Below are 22,574 nucleotides of genomic sequence, written 5' to 3' on the forward strand. Positions count from 1 at the left end.
GATCTGAACACCTGGCATAAACCCACAGAAATGCCTCCCCTGGCTCAAGCACACGGGCAATGACCGTTCTCCCCCGAGGAGCCGACCCCTACAGCACCAATAACAAGCAGACAGCACTAGGACCTCTCTAGTGCCCCCTCCCAGCTGCAGCCGCGGGACATGGACTGTCAGTCAGCCGCCGTGGCTGTGAATTTTGGGGGCCATTTGACACCTGCACAAGTCCGTTGGTTTGTGCAATGAAACTGAGTCCAGTGGGCCTTGATCATGCTGTGTCTCTACTGTCCCCAGGCAAAGGGGGATCCCAGCAGTGCCTCTGGTCTGTGTCGGGTGCCTGGGCATGGATTCAGCTGCCTGTTTGTACAGTGGCCAGGTCTGAGTTGGAGCCACAAGGCATCGCTGTCAGCCGAACACCAAGAAGCCTGGTGGGGTCTTGCCCTAGGACACAGAACAGGCCAGTGGGTCACAGGTGAGCTGTTGCCTCTGGCAGTAACATACAGCTGATGCAGAGGACACAGGCGGGTAGATGAATGCCCAGGTGTAATGCCTGTGAGTGTTGTGCAGTCGTAGAAAATGCCCTGGGACAAGGGCTGGACAGATGTGCAGCTGTGCTGGGGTAGGCCTGTGGTGGGAGTGGCTTCTTTGTCGTGTAAAATACTGAGTCGTGCTGCCAGAACAGTGGAGTAGACACCTAGGGAAGGTGCGGACTCCCCATCACTGGAGGTGTTCAAGAAGCTGGACAGCCCCTGGTCGGGGGTGATCTAGGTGTAGCGATGCCTGTCCTACTATGGGTATTTTCCAGACTTCTGGGCTTTGCTGGTTGTCCCCCCCTTGCCCTTTCTGTTACATGTGTCAGGATGTTTTTGAGCCTTTCTCAGTGGTACTGGGTGTTGACTACAGCCAAGGCTGGGGATTTTGACTGGGCCATGCCTGTACTCGTGCCTGGACCAAAGCTGGAGGTTCCTGGCTAGAGGGTCTTGCCCCTCCACTCGGACAGGCTGATCGCCAGCTCTGGGGGATGGGAAGAATTTTCCCCCATGGTCAGATTGGTACAGACTGGGGGAGGTTTTCCTTCCTCTGTAATAGGGGGCATGGCCTCTACCTGGGATTTCTTGATCATATATTGACATTTCCTAGAAGCAGGATGCTGGCTGCTACGGACCCCCTGCTTTCCCTGTAGCAGGTCTGGGTGTTAGGTCTGTGTTGTGTCAGGATTGACAATAGTTTTAGGAAGAGTTGACATGTTGGATTTGGATAAGATGGTTTGCACAGGGCTGATCCTGCCTCAGGCAGGGGGTTGGACTAGATGTGACCTCTGGAGGTCCCTTTCAGCCCGTTGTATCTAATGAGACCCCTCATTCCTTCGGGGCGCTCTCCCCCGGCGGGGCCCAGCTCCCCCAGTGGGGAGTTTGTGCCTTCTGTCCACCCCTTTTTGACCTGGGAGAAGGGCATATTTCTGCCCTCCTTTCCCCCACACAGCATGCCCAGCTGCCTGGGGGCAAGCGGGGGAGTCCTCCCTCTCTGAGCCTTGTGGCAACTAATTGATGGCTGGGAGCAGGAGCAGGGAAGACTGCCTGCTGGTAGCGTTGGTCTCACCTTAGACTAGAGTGTTTCTGGAAGGAGATGCCTGGAGATGTCTATGAATGAAAGCCCCGGCCTTTCTCCGCACTCTGAGGCCTGTCAGCTCGTGGGTCCTTCCCCACACTCCTCCCCACCCTGTTTCACCCATTTCGTGCCTCAGAGGCATGGGCTCTAGCTGCCTGTGGGGTGGAGACTGCAAGCACCAGCAACAAAAGAAACCCATCACTTTGCATTTAAGCAGCGCTGCCCCCCACCCCCCGAGGGGTATTCTGGGATTGGTCCCATGGTATGTCCTTTCCCAGCAGTGATGCTGGGGGCAGTCACCAGCCCCGTTTTGGAAGAATAGGAAACTGAGGCACGAGGGGGACATGGCTGCCCAGGGAGATGCAGTCGCTAGTACCTGACTGCGACATGCTCACGGGACATGCTCTTGCTTCAGGCACTCCCCTAACCCAGGCTGCCAGCCCCATTCAGCCCCACCTGACACGGCAGCATGGGGCAGCTCAGCCACAGAAAGAGCCTCCCTTCAGGCCATTGTGCCCGTGGTTGTGGCTCTGGGGCAAGTGCCAGCAGCCTTAACCCTGCTTGATAGATTTGGACAAGATGGCATGTGGGAGTTCCCAGGGCATGGCATGGGCATGTTCCCAGGCCCTGCAGGAGGGAAGCTGGACACCCCTGTCCTGCTTCAGCCCAGGCTGGGCCTCGCTGGCCCCTGTGTGGGGCTCTGAGCCACGAGGTTGATCCCCCTCGGTCCTGCCCAGCTCATCATCTCTGCTCTGACAGCCACACGTCTGGAGATCTCGGGGCCCTATCATAGCACGGGGCAGTACACTGGCGTCCTGGCAAAATGCAGTCATTGGCCCTAACAAGCCACCGACATGACTGTCCACACGTATGGAGATTGCGTCGCAGCTTCGTGCCCTTGAGCAAAAGTTTCTGTGCTGCAGGTGTCTTTGGGTGACCACCCATCCCTAATTGGGTGGCACAGTCCCAGAATGGGAACATCAAGTCCTAGTCCCGGGCTGCATGACCGCAGGACAACATTTGTCCTGGATTCGCAGCATTGTTTGGGGATTGGGAAACAGCAGGGTTCCCCTTGCAGGATGGCAGCGATCCAGCCTGCTTGGGGCTGCCGGGAGCAGGACGCAGGGGGCACTGTGTGTATGTGCACACCTATACACGTGTGTGGCCAGGAACGCAGCCATGCAACATGGAGAGCAGCTCCCTGCAGGTAAATCTAAGGGGGGTGAGGGTGCATGGGGGCGCAGATTGAGGCCCCCCCATGGTGAGGAAGGGAGTGCGGCAGGGGCTGGGGGCACTGCCCAGCCAGGGCAGTGCATGGGGCCAGGGGCTAGGATGTGGAGCAGGATGGAGACATGGGCAACTCCCTGTCACTGCGCACATCCCTGGGGGAGGATGAGGGGCACATGCCACCCCAGACTTGTGCGCGGGGCAGGGGCAGGTGCGGGCTGCCTGTTGTGGGGCTCAGGGCTGCCCTCCTGTACTGGCTGTGCCATGATGGCGAGGCACCCCTTGTCTGCCTGGCAGCAGCGGGGACAGTGACAGCGTGGAGTTGTGCACCCTGCTGCTGCTGTGTGGGCAGAGGGTGTGCGGCTGGCATGGGATTCCTGGGGGAAAAGCAGCAGGGCGGGGAGACCGGAGCCAGCAGTGGGCAGCCTGCATCTTCCCCCACTGCTGGGCTCTGGGGGAGGGAGGGAGGCAGACATGTGTCCTTCTTTCCATTTTGCAAAAGTGGTCCCCCTAGTGTGTCTCCTTGTCATGGGGGTGGGGGCTCATGACATGAGTGGCACGGCAAGTTCCTGGGCAGGCCTCACGCTCACCCATGGCCCGGCAGGGGAGGAGGGACGGGAGGACTGGCAGAGTCCAAGTATGCGGGCAGGGCTGGCTGAGCTCATCAGGACCGGTGATGCCTCAGGGGCCTTGCGGCAGCTCAATTAGCACAAGCCATGTTTGCCCTGATGAGTTTAACCCCGTGGGCTCTAGAGGTGATGCCTCCCTTGCAGGCAAACAGCTCTCACGGGCGCGTGTTGTTTGAGCTGGGTAATGCCACCTGCTGCCAGCTCCTCCTGGGGCTGTAGCAGTGCCAGCTGCCTCCAGGCAGCAGCACGGTGGTTGTGGCTGCAGGGACCAGCTGCCCAGGTGGGGGATGCTGCTCTTGGCAAAGGCATGGGCCAAGGTCCTGCTCCAGCTTTCCAGCCCTGCTGATGGGGTGAATGGGGAGGGAAGCCGGTGGCCACGGGGTGCGTGGCAGCCCAACGTACCTGCTACGTCCCGCTCCCAGTCGGAGGCCTCATCCTGGGACCGGAGGTCTGGGGCAGGCGGCATGATGGTGAGAGTTGTAAGCAGCATCTCTTTCTTACTCCGTGATTTGCTTTCCCCTCCTGGTTTTCTACCTTCTGCTCCACAGGAGGTGCATGCACGTGTACACACCCACCCCCGTGTGCATGCACACACATAGAGGCAGTCTCTGTGCATGCAAGAGCAGTTCCCACTGACTTTCCAGGGAGCTGCAGACCCTTGCACCCAGGCTGAAACGGCTCTCCGTTCTCTGGCTGAATTGCAGCACATCCGTGGGGGGGCATGAGAGGCACATGCCACCCCAGGCTTGTGCGCGTGGCGGGGGCAGATGCAGGCTGCCTATCGTGGGGCTCAGGGCAGCCCTCCTGTACTGGCCGTGCCATGATGGTCTTTGGAGGACATTAGCACCCCTGGAAGGCAGCCCTGGCCACCTCCATCACTTAAATGAGATGCATCTTCCCCAGCCAGTGCCTGGCCTGGGAGCCCCTCAGAGAAATCAGATCTGCGGAGAAGCAGGGCCAGAAGGGACCTCCAGTGGTCACGTAGTCCAACCCCTTGCCTGAAGCAGGATCACCCCAGTTTCCCCATGCCCATCATCCAGCCCAGGGTGGGCCGGGAGGGGCGCAGGAGTTAAGAACTCGGGGAGGCCTGGATGGGAATCGCGCTGATCCCCGGCTACCCCCATCCCTGCTGCCCTCGAATCAGAGGGCAAGGCCAGACCACCCGGTGCAAGACTTTCTGCAGGAGCCTGCCTGCTTGCCCCACTCCCAGCCGTCAGGTGAGGCTGCTGGCTGCCCAAAGCCACTGCGAACGATTGCCCCGCAACACGAGAGCGCCAGGGACGTGAGTGGCTCCGCTCCCATCTGCTTGCACAAGCTGCCAAGTTCAAAGGCGCTCCGGCAGCTGACGGGCTGGCCACCAGGTCACAGGCACACCCCAGAGACCCTTTCATCAGAGCACAGGCCACTGGCAAGGGGGATTAAATGCATCCTCGTCAGACGGCAGCCTGCAGTGAGCGTCAGCCTGCAGTCCCCACGGAGGGGAGCCCGGTGACACGGCCGTATAAATATCGACAGTGCGCGGGGCTGGCAGCAATCGAGCCTCAGGACAGAGCCAGGCGGATCTGGGGCAGGGTGAGTGAGGACGGCAAGGGAGCCGGGGCTTGTTGGGCAAGGGGGAGACGGGCTGCTTGTGGGGAAGAGCAGGGGGCACTGGCCACAGGTGAGTGCACCTGATTCTTTCCAGAGCCGCCTTCTGCTGGCAGCCTGGCTCGAGAAGGCCTCCAGCCTTATCCAAGAGGTCAGGATTGGTTTGGGTGGAGCGGGCCCCTGCGGGTCCAGCCGGTCTCCTCTCTGCCCCACCACCAACCAGGGAAAGTTGGATTTTAGCCCTGACACACAGCTGGGGAGCGGAGGAGCAGAGACGGCACGTTCACCCCTTGTCCCAGGCCAGGGGCTATCCCACGTGCTGCAGCTGCTTGACACCAAAGAGGGGAACAGAAACCTTATTCCTGAGCTTATTTGGTCGGTTCCAGTCCCAGAGCCTCTGGGCTCACAGCCGTGAGGCTGGGGCAGAGGCATTGCTTCAAGGTTTTGAGCAGTTTGGGCACTCTGGAGATGCAGATCGGAGCCCTCCAGAGAGCCGCAGAGCACTGGGAGCTGGATCTGAGGTGATCTGGCCTCTGGGCATCACCTTTGGAAGGAACGAGCTTCCCTTCTCCAGACCTGAGCTCTCAGACACCCTGGGCAGAGCCATGTGGCTGCTGCTCAGGGGATGATGCAGCCTAGGGCTGTTCCAGTCTCCTACTGGGACCCCAGACCAGTGGCCCCAGCTCTGCCACTGCCATCCTGCATGGCCATGGGCAAGTCCCCTGCTCCCCCGTGCCTCTGCATTGCAGCTTAGCACGAGGGTGGGATTTGTTCCCTGGAGCCAGGGTCTGGACTGGTGGGGGGCGGGGAGGGGTGTCATGCCCTAGGAGCCCTTGAGGAGGCTTTGACTTACTGTCTCAGTCCCTTCAGGGTACAAGGACAGACCCCCCCAGCTCCAGCCCAGCTCTCCCCTCCCCTGCTGCGCTGGCCTGACCCCAAAGCAGTGCCCTGGACCCAGTGGGGTGTTACACATAGCCAGCGGTGTCAGTCCAGAGCCAGTCTGGTTTGCTTTCCTGGGGGAAAGCACTCCTTAATGCCCCGCTATGCCCACTGCCTTGGCACCATGGTGGAGGGACTGAGGTGGGGCTGCACCATCATGTGCTCTCCCAGCCTCTCTGGGGATAATGGTTTAGAGGTCCTGAATGGTCCTGCCAGCGTAGGGCCATGGCCATGGCCAGGAACAATGTCAGGGCACCAGTGAGAGCATTTCTCTGAGCACCACCTCTTGTTGGCGTTACCCAACTGAGCCTCGCCAGGCAGGCGGATGCCATCCTTGCCAAGGTAAGGAGGACTCGAGGAGGGTGAGCACCATACCTGAGGCTCCCCAGTGAGCTAGTGGGAGATCTTGGGAGTGAACCCAGGAGTCCAGGCCTGCAAGGAGCCTGGAGTCCATGTGTCAAGCCCCGGAGCAGTGGCACAACCCATCTGACCCCCTTCCCCTTGCAGAGTGCACCGTGCCGGCCACCCCCACCCCACAGACAGCGCCATGGCATGCCCGAGGTCCCTCCTGCTCCTGCTCGTCCTCCTGTTGGCCATCGGCGTGCCCCTGGCACGAGCCCAGCACTGGTCCCACGGCTGGTACCCTGGCGGGAAGAGGGAGCTGGACTTGTCGCGGGCACCACAGGTATGTTGCAGCCTCTGCCACAGTGACCATTTCCACTGCCGCCACCAAGCACCCGCTGCTTGCACGGGTCCTGTGGGGGCTGGCAGGGGCCTGAGAGCAAGTCCTCTGTGAATGTATTGGCTCGGATATTTGACCACCTGCTTCCCAGCACTGCACCAGCCCACAGACCATGGATGCAGCAAGGGACCCAAACTCCGGGCTTCCTCTAGCCCTCGGCTTTGGCTCAAGCAGGCCTGCTGCTCTGTGCTGCTGCTCCGTGCCCATGACCGCGCGGAGGGCTCAGCACTGGAGCAGATTCATGGCGGTGGGATCCCGTAGGATAGGAGGAGGTCAGGGCGGGGGGTCCTGTCACCTGGCTGCCACCGTTTTGGGATCCTTCAGAGTGGGTGGAGTTGGCTCTGCCACGGGGCAGGGGTACAGGCTTTTGAAGTCCCTTCCCTGTGATCCTCCGGGGCAGCTGGGTCATTGTGACGGACCAAACCTTGAGAAGCCGACAGCCATGCTGAGGGCAGAGTCCTGGCGGCCTCTCCCGGGAGGTTTCTACCTTCCGGTTCCCTGCCTGGCGGAGGTGGGTTTGAGTGGAGACCTCAGGGTTTCTGGAGGGGAGGGAAAGGTTTGCTTCTCCCTGACTGAACCTCATCACCAGCCACCACCCGCAGGCTGCAGCCCAGCAGGGGACAGTGTCGGGGACACTGAGGGCGGTCGGGAGGGCCCGTCTCTGCCCAGAGCTGCACGAGGGCCAAAAACGTGTCTCCTGCAGGCTGCCAGCCGCCCTCAGATGGGAATTTGTTGAGCCCTAGGGACACCGGAAGTGCCACAGTGCCTCAGCTATAGACAAGGGTCCCGCACAGGCAGTACTAGCTCGAAACCCCCCAGCAAACAGTGATCCCCCCCGGAGAGGGGAAGGTCTTTTCCGACTCGGTTTCGACTTATTGCAGGAGGGTTTGCAGCCTGTCTGGCTCCTTCCCAGGTCGAGCTGTGCCTGAGTCTCTTGTTCTCATGGAGCTGGGCTCCAAACCTATGATGAAAGCCGCCCTGGTCTCCCCACACTGCCTGGGGTGGGGCTCACGCTCTGCTTTGTTTGTGAGTTTAGGCTTCAGAAGAAATCAAGATCTGTGACGGGGAGGAGTGCGCTTACCTGAGGAGCCCAAGGATGAACGTTGTGAAGACCCTGCTGGTAAGAGTCAGGCCTGCCAGGCAGCTCACCAAGCTCCTGCTGGGGCCAGCGCAGGAGCTGAACATGGCATCTCTGTCCTCAGGATGATTATCACTCTACATATGAATGGTTATTACTGATTGTAAGGGACTGCAGTGCACCCAGGGGTTGGCATGTGCCTAAGGTGTGGGGCAGGGAGTGAACTGGAAGAAGTGAGATGGTCAATACCAGTCAGGGAAGATATTCGGGGCCGCCCCAGTGGAGTTTCCTCTTTGAAGGCTGGATAAGCGGGCCATATCTGAACCTCTCATAACAAGAGTAGCAATAATATGATTGTGGCAGCACTCCTGCTGTAGCCATGATGGTCCAGGGAGATGAGAGAAGCCAGATTTGGGAGGTGAGGCCATACGTTCTACTGGACCAAGCTGAAGAGTGGGGAGAGACAAGCTTTCGGGTTTCAAGCAGCTTTCATTAGATCTGGGAAAGAAGCAGCCACAGGCCAAGCTGAATACCAGGTGGAACAACTGCTTTAGCTCAACATTATTATTACCGCTACTTGTCCTGGGGTAGCCCCAGAGCTGGACCCCACTGCATAGTGTCAAGTAAAATTCCATGAAGACTAATCAAATGAGACTTAATTGTCAGTCTTCAAATTTCCTGAAGGGTGATTGTAGAGGAGGTAGAGATGGGCTTTTCCCTGTGGCTGTAGAGGGGACAGAACTAGGAGCAATGGCCTCAAGCTGCAGCGGGGGAAATTTAGGTTGGAGATTCGGAGGAACATTGTGGCTACGAGGGCTGTCAAGCCTTGGGACAGGCACCCAGAGAAGTTGTGGGATCTCCATCCCTGGGAATTGTTGTTAGCAGGTTGGAAGGATGCTTGGTGGGATGGTTTAGTGGGGGGCCAGATGAGATGACCTTGCGAGGTCCCTTCCAGCCCGACTTCCCAATGAGTCTGTGCACCATGTTGCCCTTTGTGTCCGAGCAGGCTGACATGCTGGCGCGGCAGCTGCAGAAGAAGAAGTGACCCCCACACAGCCTGCTCATGAAATGCTTGCCTGCCCCGCAGCCCTCCCCATCGTGTCCTTTGCAGCTTGGTGTCGTGTCTGTGGATCCCGTGCGTGCGTGCGATGGGGTGAGAACAGGGGAAGGCCTCAGCTGGCCCAACTCGACAACTAAGAGCACAGGTAACGAGCAAGGTTCAGGGTCTATCTCTGAGCGAGGACCTGCCTGGAGTCTCCCTCACACCCTCCTGCAACTCCACCACGTTAAATAAAAGACTTTATTTTGCTACACACCCAATCCCAGGGACGTTTGTGTCCTCACCTCTCTGGAAAATAAAAAGCGTCACTTTAAGCCAGCCCTGATTTCTGAACATGAGGTAGGGAACCGGGCTGTCCACAAGTCACAGGCATGGGGTGAGGCTAGGTCAGCAAGGACTGCGAAGTGCTTAGAGGTCCCTAATAAGACCACAGCAGCTGGAGGCATCAAGTCCCGTGTGCGTCAGCACTGCAGCAGGCTGCGTCTAACTCCATTCCTGGTGAAGCGACTTCCCTGAGGCAGCAGTGCACAGAAGACAAGGCAGAGCAGGGGGAAGGGGTATGTGGATTTTCAGGGCTAAATGTAGGTTACTACCCAGGTGCAAAAGTGGCAAAGGCCCCATCAATCAAACTGCCGGGAGCTCGCACACACTGAGGTCTCAGACCCAGGCTGACCAGCAATGGGCAGAGCAGACGTGAATGTGAACAGTGCTCAGATATGATGTAGTCTTACCCTGCTGCTGCTCTCGACCTGCCTACTGATTGTTCGGAAACCGGTAACACGGGCAGATGTAGGAGCAGCCTAACTGGTTGCTAGCGTATCAGTTTAAAGGTACTTGGGGTGGGGAAGAAATGGAGACAATCGTTCCTACCGAACAGCACTCTCCTCTTTCCAACCCAGCTTGTATAACACCTCCCTCTGAGGAGATCCCTAAGCGGTTTGCAGAGGCCAGATGTCACACTAATTAACCTGGGATAACTCCACTGACTCCGTGCATGTGGAAGTTACTTCAGATGTACCACACTGAGAGCAGACTGGCTCTTTGCTAATGGGGACTGGATTCTGCACTGATTTACACCTTGCCATGTCCACTGAGACATCTGGCCAACCAGAAGTGACTCCACAGGAACTGCTGGAAGCACCTCAGGGTAAATCTGATGGAAATAGGTAGAAATCCACAAAGCAGCCTGGGCACTGCCAGCCTGCTTCAGATCCAGGGATGACCGGGACCAGAGCAAGGCGCCAGGCTCTTCAGGCCAAGCAAATCCAGGAGCATCTGACTACCCTAAGGCCCAAAGCAGAACTCCCTCATTTCCTACCATAAAAAGAAAGAGGCATCCCATAAAACGGGGTGAGAAATCCACCGCTGGCAAAGGGAGACACGGTTGCAGTCAGCGCCGTGTCCCTATGCACTGTGATGACTCTGGGCTTTCCTGCCCATCTCTGTCTGTCCAGTCCTTTGGGAATCTTGCTAAATTATTCCCACAGCTTCCTAGGGCAACATCAGGTACAACAGTGTCTCCCTTTGCCAGCGAGATTTCTCACCCCATTTCATGGCATGCCCCTTCCTTTTTGTGTTAGGAAACAAGGGGTCAGAAGAGCTCGGACTTCTCTGGGACAGGTGTTAATTTAGGTGCTCTTATCCTGCCAACTCTGGGTCATTTCCTCCCATTCCCCACCTTGTCTGCCTGCCATAATTGTTTTCCCCAGGCCGTCGAGGGGATGCTAGTGCACACGCGCTAGTCCAGATGTGGCCACGTTATCAGTGTGCAGCCAGGGAGTCTCAATGGCTTTAGACTCAAGGCATTGCCCCCCACCCCCACAATTGTGCTCAAGGCCTGATTCACTACACTGAAGGCTCCCCCACCCACCAAAAAAGGCCAGCCCTTTGCTTTCACTTGGTTTTTGACTATGAACAATAACAGTGACGTTACTGCGGCGAAGACCTCAGAAAGACCACATCAGGGCAGAGTAGTTTTGATGCAACGGACTGTTGGCCGCAGCCAAGATGCGGGATTGTGACTGGGCTGTGCTAGTGCTCCTGCCCGGATTAAAACCGCGCCAGGGACATGCGGCTGGCTCTAGGGAGGAGCAGCAAGGGCGCCTTGGAACACCGCGGGGCGGAACTCGCTCCCATCTCCGTCTGCGCATGCTCCGCTCAGAACGACCCCACTCTCCCGTCCCCGAAACGGGGCAGAGGGCCGGGGGCAGCTCCCAGCCGCACCTTCCTCTGCGCATGCGCCCGTTCAGAACACCCCCCCCGCTCTCTTCCAGCCCTCGCTCTGCGCATGCCCCGTTCAGCCCCCCCAACACACACTTCCGCTTCCGGAGCGCGGGTCGCGGCAATGGCGGTGCCGAGCTGAGGTCGCCCACCGTCACCATGCTGCCCGCGCTGAGGCGCTGCTGGGCTGCGGTGCGCCCCGGCCCCTTCCCCGCCGCGGTGCTGGTGCCCGCGCGGGGCCGGAAGACGCGGCACGACCCGCCCGCCAAGTCCAAGGCCGAGCGCGTCAAGGTGCCGCCGCCCGTGGACCCGGCCGAGCTGCTCGTGGTGCAGGAGCGATACCGCCAGTACTACAGCATAGTGCGGGCCCTAAGGTGCGGGCGGAGCCTAGGCTGCCGTTACAGGGCCGGCTGTTACAGAAGGGGCGGGGCCTGTGGGCGGTTGCGGGGTCCAGGGGTGCTGCAACCACTGGGCAGGATGCTGCCCCGGGGCAGGGGAGTCGGTGCCGGCGGGGAAGCTGTACCGTGGAGCGGCCGTGACGTGCTTGGCACCACTGTCGTCTCCACCAGGTCTGCGTTCAGGGCGGAGGCAGCACAGAAGAAGCGGGAGCGCCTGAACAACGCACGCAAGGAGTCGGAGATCGATGAGGTGCTGATGGCCTGGAATGACGCCGAGAATGAGCGGCAGCGGAGGCGCAGGTGAGGACGCGGCTCGTCCCAGGGCCGCGAGTGGCAGCTCAGTCGGAAGCTGCCGACTTGGCAGCGTTTCTGTTGTGTGCTTTGTGCTTGGAGGCATAAAACTGGTATCGAAAAGCTGGAGAAATCCCATTGAACAGCGCAAAGGAAAACACCCCGCAAGTCGGTTGCACTGATTGTCTGGCCATTGTTTCCTTGCGAATCTTGGAATGAGGAGATTGGGTCTTTTTTTGGTTCATAGGCTGCCTCACCTGCTCTCTTTCTGTTCAGTTCTTATTTTTAAATGAACAAGGCTTTGAACTGAATGAGCCAAATAAACTGAAGTGAAGAAAATAATCCCTGTACCTGCTGCCATGGGCAGCGTGAGCATTTGAATTGGCTCTAGTTCTGGCTGATCAGGCAGTGGCTTCCAGTCCTTGTGCACAGCTTAATATTTGTATTTTATTTTACATGACTGGAATAGACAAGAGCAAGGTGAGGCCTTTGTACAATTTGTTTCAAATGGAATTTCAAATTGGTTTATTTTTACAAAATAAAAATCATACCCTCGCAGAAAATGAGGGTTGAAGGGATCTCAGGAGGTCACATCTAGTTCAACCCCCTGCTCAAAGCAGGACCGCCCCAGCTACGTCATCCCTGCCAAGGCTTTGTCTAGCCAGGGCTTAAACACCTCCAAGAATGGAGATGCCACTGCCTCTCTGGGTAACTTGTTCCTGTGCTTCACCACCTTTCTAGTGAGAGGTTGTTTTTTTTTCCTGATATCCAACCTAAACTTTCCTTGCTGCAATTTGAGACCATTGCTCCTTCTATCTGTCATCTTCCACCACTGAGAACAGTCCAGCTCCATCCTTTTTGGCAACAACCTTCAGGTAGTTGCAGGCTGCTATCAAATCCTCCCTCGGTCTTCTCTTCTGCAGACTAAATCAGCCCAGTTCCCTCAGCCTCTCCTCAGAAGTCATCTGCCCCAGCCTCCAACCATTTTTGTTGCCCTCCTGAATTATCTTCAACTTTGTGTAGTGTGGGGCCCAAAACTGGATACAGGACTCCAGATGTGGCCTCACCAGTACACAATAGAGGGGAATAATTACTTTCCTCAGTTTGCTGGCACTGCTCTTACTAATGCAGCCCAGGATGCCATTAACCTTCTTGGCAACAAGGACACGCTGCTGGCTCATATTCAGCTTATTGTCCACTGTCACCCCCAGGTCCTTTTTTGCAGAGCTGCTGCCCAGCCAGTCAGTCCCCAGCCTGTAGCAGCACATGGGAGTGTTTCATCCTAAGTGCAGAACTTTGCACTTGTCCTTGTTGATCCTTATGAGATTTCTTTTGGCCCAATCCTCCAATTTGTCTAGGTCACTGAATCCTAGCCTTACCTTCCATTATAGCTACTACATGCCCCAGCTTGATGTCATCTGCAAACTTGCCGAAGGTGCAATCCATCCCATCTTCCAAACTGTTAATTAAGATAGTGAACAGAACCAGCCCCAGGACTGACCCCTGGGACACTCCACTTGTTACCAGCTGTCAACTAAACATTGTCATGCATCCACAGGTACATCTCTAGCAGGGCCAAGGAGGTGATCCTCCCCCTCTATGCAACACTGGTCAGGCCACAGCTGGAGTACTGTGTCCAGTTCTGTGTGCCCCACTTCAGGAGGGATGTGGACAACATTGAAAGGGTCCAGAGGAAGGCCAACCGAATGATCCGGGGACTACAGGGCAGACACTGTAATGAGAGACTGTGGGACCTGAACCTGTTCAGCCTTCACAAGAAAAGGATGAGGGGGGGCCTGGTGACAGTCTATAAACTCACAAGGGGGGACCAGAAGGGTTTGGGAGAGACCTTGTTTCCCCTAGCACCCCCTGGCATAACAAGGAATAACGGCCACAAGTTGTTGGAGAGTAGGTTTAGATTAGACATCCATAAGAACTACTTCACAGTTAGGGCGGCTAGGATCTGGAACCAACTTCCAAGGGAAGTGGTGCTGGCTCCTACCCTGGGGGTCTTTAAGAGGAGGCTTGATGCCTACCTAGCTGGGATCATTTGAGCCCAGTTTTTTTTTTTCTCCTGCCCTGGTGGGGGGTTAGACTTGAAGATCTATAAGGTCCCTTCCAACCCTACTTCTATGATTCTATGAGCCATTAATTACTACCTTTTGAGCCTGACAGTCCAGCCAGCTTTCTAGCCACCTTACAGTCCATTCATCTAACCCATACTTCCTTAGCTTGCCTGCAAGAATGCTGCGGGAGATAGTATCAAAAGCCTTGCTAAAGTTAAAGTATATTATTAGGGATGCACCAATACAGATTTTCATGACCAGTACTGATAGCTAATTATTAACCAGCCATATTGGCCAATTCCGATTTGATAACCAATTTACGGGAATGTAGCTGGGCAGCGTGGAGAGCAGTGCCCTGCAGGTAAATCTGTGGAGGCGAGGGGGTATGTGGGGGGAGATCAGGCTGAGGCCGCCACGCTGATGGAGGGAGTGGGGAAGAGGGAGTGGGGAAAATGCTGCCCAGCCAGGGTGATGAATGGTCTTTAGTTCAAGCACTATTGCCACCACCAGTTTTAAGCCTTTAACCAGAGTGGGGGAGAGGGTGGAATTGGGCTGCTTGCTGTGGGCTTGGGGCTCTCCATACTGCTGCCTTCACACCAGGAGCCCCACACCAGCACAGTTGTGCCTCGTGCTGCCAGGCTCTCAGGGTAAAGGCATCAGAGTGGAGAGCCCTGAGCCCACAGCAAGCAGAATGCATCCACCCTTGCTTTATTCCTGTTGTGTCCCTGTGCTTAAAAATGCTGGTGGCAGCATTTGAACTAAGGCTTGTTGGATGAAGTTTAGTTCAAGCAACCCTGCCACCCTTTTTAAGTGCTGGGACACTGATCCTCTGGATGAGCCCCAGCCCCTTTTCCCATTCACTGCCCTGGCTGGGTAGTGCCCCCTACCCTTTCACCCACCCACACCCCTTCCCTCCCCCACACCCCATCCCTCCACAGACTTACCTGTGGGGTGCTGCTCTCCACGCTGCCTGGCTACATTCCTAGCCACGTGCAGGCTGCGGCTGTGCACATGCATGCAGCCTCCGGGGCCCTGGCCAGAAGGCAGATTCTATATATTGGTGATGTTATCAGCTACGCCGGCCAAAAAAAGCTGATAGCCATTGATAATTTTCCTTTTATCGGTGCTGATCTGATAGGTAACTGATATATCAGTGCACCTCTATATATTATGTACACTGCTTTCCCCACATCCACAGAGCTAGTCATCTTATCATAGAAGGCAATCAGGTTGATCAGGCATGCCTTGCGCTTGGTGAATCCATGCTGACTGTTCCTAACTGCCTTCTCCAAGTGCTTAGAAATGGATTTCTTGAGGATCTACTCCATGTTTTTTTGTGGGGGCTGAGGTGAGGCTGACCAGACTGTTGTTCCCTAGATTCTCCTTCTTCCCTTTCTTAAAAGATGGGCACTATACTTACCCTTTTCCAATCATCCGGGACCTCCCCTGATTGCCACAAGTTTACAAAGATAATGGCCAGCTGCTCTGTAATCACATCAGTTAACTCCCTCAGCACCCTTGGATGCATTACATTTGGCCCTATGGACTTGCACGTGTCCAGCTTTTCTAAATAGCCCCAACCCAGGGGTGGGCAAAATGTGGCCTGGGGGCCAGATGCGGCCCACCAGGCCATTCTATCTGCCCCACAGGGTCCCTAAAAAAATTTAGAAAATTAATATTTGTCTGCCCTGGGCTGCCTGTCATGCGGCCCTCGATGGCTTGCCAAAACTCAGTAAGTGGCCCTCTGCCCAAAATAGTTGCCTGCCCCTGCCCTAACCTGTTCTTTCACTACTGCTGGCTGCTCACCTCCTCCCCCAAACTGTGCTGCCCGGTGCAGTGGTCTGGGAGCTGACCTTGCCTGAGAAGACTGAGGTAAAAAAGGCACAGCCTTTTCCTCATCATCTGTCATGAGGTTGCCTTCCCTATTTAGTCAGGGACCCACACTTTCCCTGGCCTTCCTCTTGTTGCTAACATACTTGGAGAAACCCTTCTTGTTACCATTCACGTCCCTTGCTAGCTGCAACTCTAATTGCACTTTGGCTTTCCTAACTTCATTCCTGCATGCCCAAGCAATATTCTTATACTCCTCCAAAGTTTTATCCAAGCTTCTGCTTCTTGTAAACTTCCTTTTTGTGTTTAAGCTTACTGAAAAGTTCTCTGCTAAGCCAGAACTGGTCGCTTGTCAGATTTGCTATTCTTCCTGCACATGGGGATGGTTTGTTCCTGCACCCTCAGTAAGGTTTCTTTAAAATTCAGCCAGCTCTCGTGGACTCCTTTCCCCCTTGGACTGGCCTCCCATGCGATCCTGCCCACTAGTTGCCTGGTGGGCAGGATGTAAATGTTTTGAAACATTGAATGTAAATATTTTGAAAGCTGATTTAATTAAGAAATCTATTAATTCTTTCAAAATGTAATCCTTGATTTTTATCCTGCCTGGTTACCACACAGAAGAATGCTGGGCCAGGTTGATGGCTTCTGGAGTCTTCTACCTCTCAACTGCTGGTTCACAGGGGCAGCTGGTGAGGCGGGGGGAAGGAGTGGTGCACTTGCACCCCTCCTTCATTTCTGCTCTGTGTGAAGTTTAAAACCAAGTGCTTGGCAGTGGCTGCAGCATTTTTAGTCAGGTAGTGCTGAAAGAGTCCATTGATTTCATGTCTTATTATTGCCTCCCTAATTCCTGCTAATCTCTCTCCTCTGCAGAGGTGTTAACAACACTCTCTCTCTCTTTTTTTTTTTTTTTTTTTAATAACGTTTATGTTTCACTAGTCAAACTCTCCTTTCTTTTGCAATGTTGCTCTCTATTAGCCATCTGTGGTAATGTCTTTTCCATTTCACAGCCCTGCAGACTTTCTAGCTCTGTCTTAAAATCCTTAACTCAGGTCTAGTAATAACTCGGGTGTGGATGTGACTGACAGTGCAGTATTGGAGGCATGGTCAACATGCTCAACAAGGCTAGATTTTGTTTTACAAATCTGAAGGAGACCTACATTTAACTGTAATGACTGCAGGCCTAAAAATGTAATAACTTCGACTATTTTTTCCTAGCCTGCTGTGGGTTTTTTAAATTTGTATATAGTCTAGCAAATTAGTGCACATTCCAATGGCTTTATTTGTTTTTTGCTTTGATCTTAAACTGAATAATGTGATAGCCCCCTAGCCTACTAGTAAAGCTTCTAGTTTCTTCTGAACAGGAATAAAATGAGTGCTGAGTTCCATTTCCCCCCACCCCCTTCTAAATCTTTTATCTGCCCAAGCTGATTCACAGCCAGCTCAGGGCAACCCTGGTCACGGAGCTTGGCTGGTTTGGCCCTAGTTGCGGGGTCCTGCCCAGAGAGCCAGTATGGCTGGCACTTAGCTAGCTCCAGCATGTGTACTCTCAACTGTCTGGGTCGGTGTGCTGAGCTGCAGCCACTTATCCCTAGTATGGTGTGGCCGTAGCTGTGGCTGTCATTGGGTGCAGTTCCAGTGGGTGCTGCTTGTGTTTACTGGCTGCCGTTCATGACAAAATTCAAACCTGGAGTGAAGCTGTGAATCATGAGCTGACCCAAGGGAACAAGAGTTCTACCCCTGTCGTCGAGCAATATCTTGCCCCCTGCATCCCTTTGTAAGGCACCTCTAACGCTGTAATGCTCCCATTTGTCGCCCATTGTCCACACAGCTGCTGGTTCCTCCAACGTCTGTTGGACAGTGAATGGGAGTTGCTGCCATCTGAGCACGTTACACCTTTTGTCCTCAAGAGAACACACACCATAGATGCGGTTGCATGTCATTTTGCTGACAGCTCCTCTCTGGCATGAGGTTCCTCTCTCCCAGGGCAAAAATAAAACCCAAGGAGATGCCCATGTTTCACCTTTCTGATGCTTGCCAGCTGTCTCCTAAGCCAAGGGGATGGCTCCCTCTTACCCTTCCTATCTTGGCCTGTGAGTGCAGGGCACAGAGGAAGGGAGCTAAGTGAGTTGTGCGACATGCTGTCACTGCTGAGTAGAGTGTCACAACTACTGCAGTTGCTACTTCTCCACCTGGGCCATGGGTTAGGGATCCTGAGCCCTGTGTGGAGCTTTGAGGACCCTGCCAGAGCATGAGGGGGGTCCTAGTAGCACCTGTTTGACACAGTTGAAACGCTGGAGACCTGTTGCAGCTGCCTGCTCTCCTCACAGCACTCCTGAATCAGACCAGCAGCAGTGGCATGATTCCCAGGCTGTTTCATAGTTTCTAGGGTTGGAAGGGACCTGAGTAGATCATTAAGTCCAACCCCCTGCCATGGCAGGAAAGAGTACGGGGGTCAAACAACCCCGGCGAGGTGTTCAGCCAGCCTCCTCTTAAAGACCCCCAGGGTAGGAGCCAGCACTACTTCGCTTGGAACTTGGTTCCAGACCCTAGCCGCCCTGACCGTGAAGTCGCGCCTCCTGATATCTAACCTAAACCTACCCTCTGCCAGCTTGTGACCGTTATTTCTTGTCACTCCTGGCGGTGCTCGGGGGAACAGGGACTCCCCCAGTGCCTGCTGGTCCCCTCTGACTAGTTTGTAAACAGCCACTAGATCCCCCTCAGCCTTCTCTTGTGGAGGCTGAACAGGTTCAGGTCCCTTGGCCTTTCCTTGTTGGGCCTGTCCTGCTGCCCCCTGATCACACGAGTGGCCTCCTCTGGACCCTCTCCGTGCTGTCGACGTCCCTCCTGAGGTGCCACACCCAGCACTGTACAAAACCAAAGCACTGTATAGCACTACAAAAACGAACACGCTAGGAGCTGAGCAGAGAAGCCACGTCCCCCAAACCACCCATACAACAAAGAGAAGCCAAGGGAAAAGACCTGGCCATCCCCATCCACTGTGGTCCCCACAGGCTGTGAACAAGGTGGCGGTGTCCTGAGAGGGCTCCAAGTCCTGCTCCAGCAGGTCCTGCTGCCTCCGAGTGCTCAGCTGGGTTCACAGCCCCAGTGTAGGGAGCACATGATAGTCATGGCACCAACCAGCCCAGCCAGCAGCCTGTTATCCAGAGCCTGTGCTAAGGTGTTGTACAGGGACGGCTGTGACCAATGCAAGGAACATTCTGCCCCTGCTTTGGGAACTGGTAGGACTCCAGGCTTCATGTCTGGCCTGCTGGTAAAGTCAGCCCAGCTCACCCTTTGTCTTCCTCCTGGTCCCACGACACGGCCGCAGGCTTTTCTTGAGCTTTAAGTGCTTCCCGAGGAGGCAGCTCTGCTGTGACTGACTGTCTCATGGAGGGTTCTTAATACCCCCTTTCCCATGTGTGTGGCAGGGAGGAGCGAATCAGGGGAGAAGAGGAAGAGCTGAAGAAACAGAAGTTGCAAGGGGCCATCAACCAAGCCAAGCTGATGGAGGACTTCATGAAGGAGAAGGAGAAGGAGGTCCTCCAACTACAGGTGAGGGCTAGAGGCTGAGCACAGGCCTAAGGGGACTATGGGGCCTCGAGGTATAGTGCATTGTGGCCTGAGGTGGGGCTGAAAGCATAGCCACTATTGGGCTTCTCTGGAGAAGAGGCCTGCATGGCTTTGAGGAGTGCCCCTAGCCTTCCTAGCTGCCACCACACTGCCTGCGTCAGTAGGTCATCCCGCGTGGGGCAGGCTGGGGAATAGCTGCAGGTGGCAACCAGGGAAGCTTTGTGTCTCTGAGGTGCCCCCAACTCTTGCCCACATGGTGAAATGGCATCTTCACTGCAGCCACTCAGGCTCTGCCCTCCTGAAGAGCCATAGAGTAGCCACTTTGTGTACCCTGCACCAGTGCCCTGGAAGCAGCAGTCCTGTGGGCAGCACTGGGGTGGGCTGGAGTCCCCTGGTCACTGGAATGCCCAAGAGAGAAGCCCTGGATGATGCCAGGGTTCGTTATGGCAACCCTGTGGGGTAAAGGCAAGCAGAGCATGCTACAGCAAGCAGGTCCTGCTCAAACAGGAGCCCTTCTGGCACAAATACCCCCATGCTCAGAGTTGCTGCATCTTCTCCTCTGCTCACAGGAGGAAGCCCAAACCTTCATCACCCCTGAGAACCTGGATGAGCGGATTGAGCAGTGCCTGGACAACCCCCAAAACTACAATTTTGCCATCGACAAAGAGCAGCGCATCGTCAGGCGCACTGCCCTGTCCTAGGAGCGCTGCCTGCACCTCGGCCCAACAGTTTCTGTCCAGGTGTTGAGCTCATGGCAGGGAGGGGGCTTCCTGCCCTGGGGACACAGATAAGCCAGGGGATTCTCATTTGAACAAATGGCCTTTGGTGGCCACGTGTGGTTCCTGTCTTGAAATGGTCTCACCTACTGGCCGGGTCACGGCCCTTTCCTTCAGCACTAATCACTCGTATCTGGGAAATAAAGGGATACGTTTTGTATGGTGCTGGGTCCTTCCTTCCCTAGGCTTCTCCCTAGGGCCTTTGCAACCTGTGTCCCTGCAGGGTCTCAGGGTCTCCATCCTCTGCCCATCTGGATTATTCTTGGCATAGTATTCCATGGGATTGTGACCCATTTGGCTTTTCCATCCATGGACGGCAGGGGTGGGGGTGTCTGCCGCCTGCCTCTTGTGTCCAGAGATCTCAAGGGTCAGGGGAGCTGTGAACTGGTAACAGCTGGAATGTCTGTCTTGAGCGATTTCCTTCTGGTCTTACTGCTGTCTCCCCTTGTTGTGCACTTCTCTACTGGAACTGGAGTCAAGGCTGAGAGCAGAGGTTGTTCCCCACCCGGGAACTCTTGTAGTTTTCAAGGGAAAAAGGGAAGAAACCCTGAGAACTGGGGCAAGTCATGTCCAGATTGAACTCTCTAAGAGAAGCCCTGATACTTGCCCTTGCGGAAACACACAGCTGAAACCCTGGGGGCCACAGTGCTCTGCCTCCCCTCTCCTCCATCCCTGCCTCATGCCAGGCTGGTGGCCCTCAGGCTCTCCTGTGTGTTTCTCCTCAGTGTGTGACCCTGGAGCCATTGGCAGTGACCCAGCTCATTGCCTACAGCCTGCTGCTCTAATTCCTTCTGACTGCTCTCCAGTTCCTTTGGGCCTTGTGTGCCTGCTCTCCTGAGTTGTGGATCCCGGATGAACTTGTGCATGATGGAGTCCCCTCTTTGATGCATGGATGTAGTCTGGGGGCACAGAGCTCTTCATTGGGGTCCTGCAGTTCAGTCCATCCTGTGTCTCTGCCTGAGGTTGAGTGGCAGCTTGTAAGAGAGGGAGGCTTGCCCTGCACTCCTCCTCCTGGGCAATGTGGAAAGGCATCAGGAGTTCAGGATTGGCAATATTTTTGGGCAGAGTGCCAAAAGCACCCATAACCTCGATTTGTAAGATGTTGGGGGAGCCACAAGGGGCCTGATCCTTGTGGTAGTGCAGCCCCAGCCCCTTCCCTGGCATCTGCCCCGAGGCACGTGTGCTCTGGCACCCATGCTGGGGGTCACCAACCCTTGGTTTAAAGCTTCTGCTATATCTCACTTGGGATTTAGAGTCCTACTCCTGTAGCATGTGACAGAACCATTGCTCCCCAGACCCAGGGTTTGGAGGATTTACTGGTCAGTTGTGCATTTCCTGCTTATTAGTAGTCATTTAATCTGATGACTTTGTCTTAGCCCTTTCTGGTGTGACTAGTGGGCACTCTGTCCCCAACCTGCATTGCAGCATGGAATCAACCCCTCCCTTGTACCTGGCGCTAGATCCTTCCTAGATCCCTCAGGTTGTGTGTTAACAGGATGAGCTTAGTAGTCAGGGATGCTGCCTCTGAAGTGCTCTGCTAATTCTTGTAGAGGTGTATTGTTTTAACCTGCTTTTCTCATATTCTAGTTGGCGTTTTGCTGTAGTGAGGCCTTGCTGCCCTCTGCCCTGAAACATTTCATGGGAAGACACAGGACCTTTGAACTTTTCAGCAGGAAAGAAATGGAAACATTTAATTGTGACAGCGACTGATCCATTTGGATTTGATTTGCATATTGTCATATTCAGATTAATTTTGACCAGGACCAGCCAAGACCAAGCTAAAGCCTCTTGATGCCATCACAGTGAAACCCGGTGAGGTTCTTGTGGGTGGGAGTCTGGGTCCAGCTGGGTTTGTTCTGAACTGGAGCAGAACTCTTCCCTCACATGTCAGAATTGCCTGTGAAAGGAGCAAGCCAGATCCCAGTGTGACCAATGGTTTGGAGCAGTGTGAGTGACTGGGGGCTGTGGGTGGATCCCCAAATTAGGGGTCCTACGTGGTCACCTCAGCTGTCCCTTTCCCACCTCTTTGCAGCCTCTACTGACATTGAGGCCTTTGCCTTTAGACATGGATGCTGCCAATAGGTGCTCAGGTTCAGAGCAGTGGCCTCATGTCCCTCACTCATCCCTTTCTCTACTCAGAGCTGCCTTTTTTTTTTCTCCATCCTACGCTCAGCACCTGGGAACTAATGGGAAGAGTGTTGGCTGCCAGCGCCTTGCTCTTACCTCCTGCAGGGCCCCACATCCTCCCAATTCATAGAGTGCCATTTCAGGTCCATAACTTGTGCCAGCCCTGCCTTCAGCTTCTGGATAAACTCCAGGCTGGTCCTCCACTAGTGGATGCTGTGTCAGTCTTCATCGGTGCTGTTCTTCAAAGCAGTCTCCCCAGACCAGAGGCACTGGTCTCAGGTGGGGAGGCTGCAGAGCAAAGCAAAGCTGAGCATGTTGCAAAGCTGGGAAAGAATGAGTCAGCCAGAGGACCCTTCAGTACAAGGTTTATTTGTGTTTGGAGGTGTCAATTGAGGTGTCCCAGCTGCCATGGGGAGCGCTGTCTTGGTCTTG

General features: G+C 55.3%; 2 protein-coding genes across 4 annotated transcripts; both read left to right on the forward strand.

Annotated features, from left to right (window-relative positions):
• Positions 1-313: 313 nt before the first annotated feature.
• On the forward strand, positions 314-9,116 carry LOC149869819 (progonadoliberin-2). Of its 2 annotated transcripts, none has more exons than XM_090035062.1 (4): positions 314-466; positions 6,492-6,669; positions 7,763-7,846; positions 8,811-9,116. In XM_090035062.1, the coding sequence occupies exons 2-4, from the start codon at positions 6,532-6,534 to the stop codon at positions 8,847-8,849; spliced, it is 261 nt and encodes an 86-aa protein (XP_089891188.1). In that variant the 5' UTR covers positions 314-466; positions 6,492-6,531; the 3' UTR covers positions 8,850-9,116. The 2 variants fall into 2 exon arrangements, with proteins under 2 accessions (XP_089891188.1, XP_089891187.1); XM_090035061.1 differs by lacking the exon at positions 314-466 and adding an exon at positions 4,530-5,030.
• Positions 9,117-11,179: 2,063 nt separating this feature from the next.
• MRPS26 (mitochondrial ribosomal protein S26) lies at positions 11,180-21,734 on the forward strand. 2 transcript variants are annotated; one of them, XM_090035060.1, is made up of 5 exons: positions 11,180-11,458; positions 11,654-11,782; positions 19,098-19,221; positions 19,809-19,979; positions 21,603-21,734. In XM_090035060.1, exons 1-4 carry the CDS (start codon positions 11,244-11,246, stop codon positions 19,938-19,940), a joined length of 600 nt encoding a protein of 199 aa, XP_089891186.1. In that variant the 5' UTR covers positions 11,180-11,243; the 3' UTR covers positions 19,941-19,979; positions 21,603-21,734. The 2 variants fall into 2 exon arrangements, with proteins under 2 accessions (XP_089891186.1, XP_089891185.1); XM_090035059.1 differs by lacking the exon at positions 21,603-21,734 and having other exon boundaries at positions 19,809-20,175.
• The last annotated feature ends 840 nt before the right edge of the window (positions 21,735-22,574 follow it).

Source organism: Crocodylus siamensis, chromosome 2 (assembly GCF_052110815.1).
Source record: "Crocodylus siamensis isolate JL-2025a chromosome 2, ASM5211081v1, whole genome shotgun sequence".
Classification (NCBI taxonomy): Eukaryota; Metazoa; Chordata; order Crocodylia; family Crocodylidae; genus Crocodylus; species Crocodylus siamensis.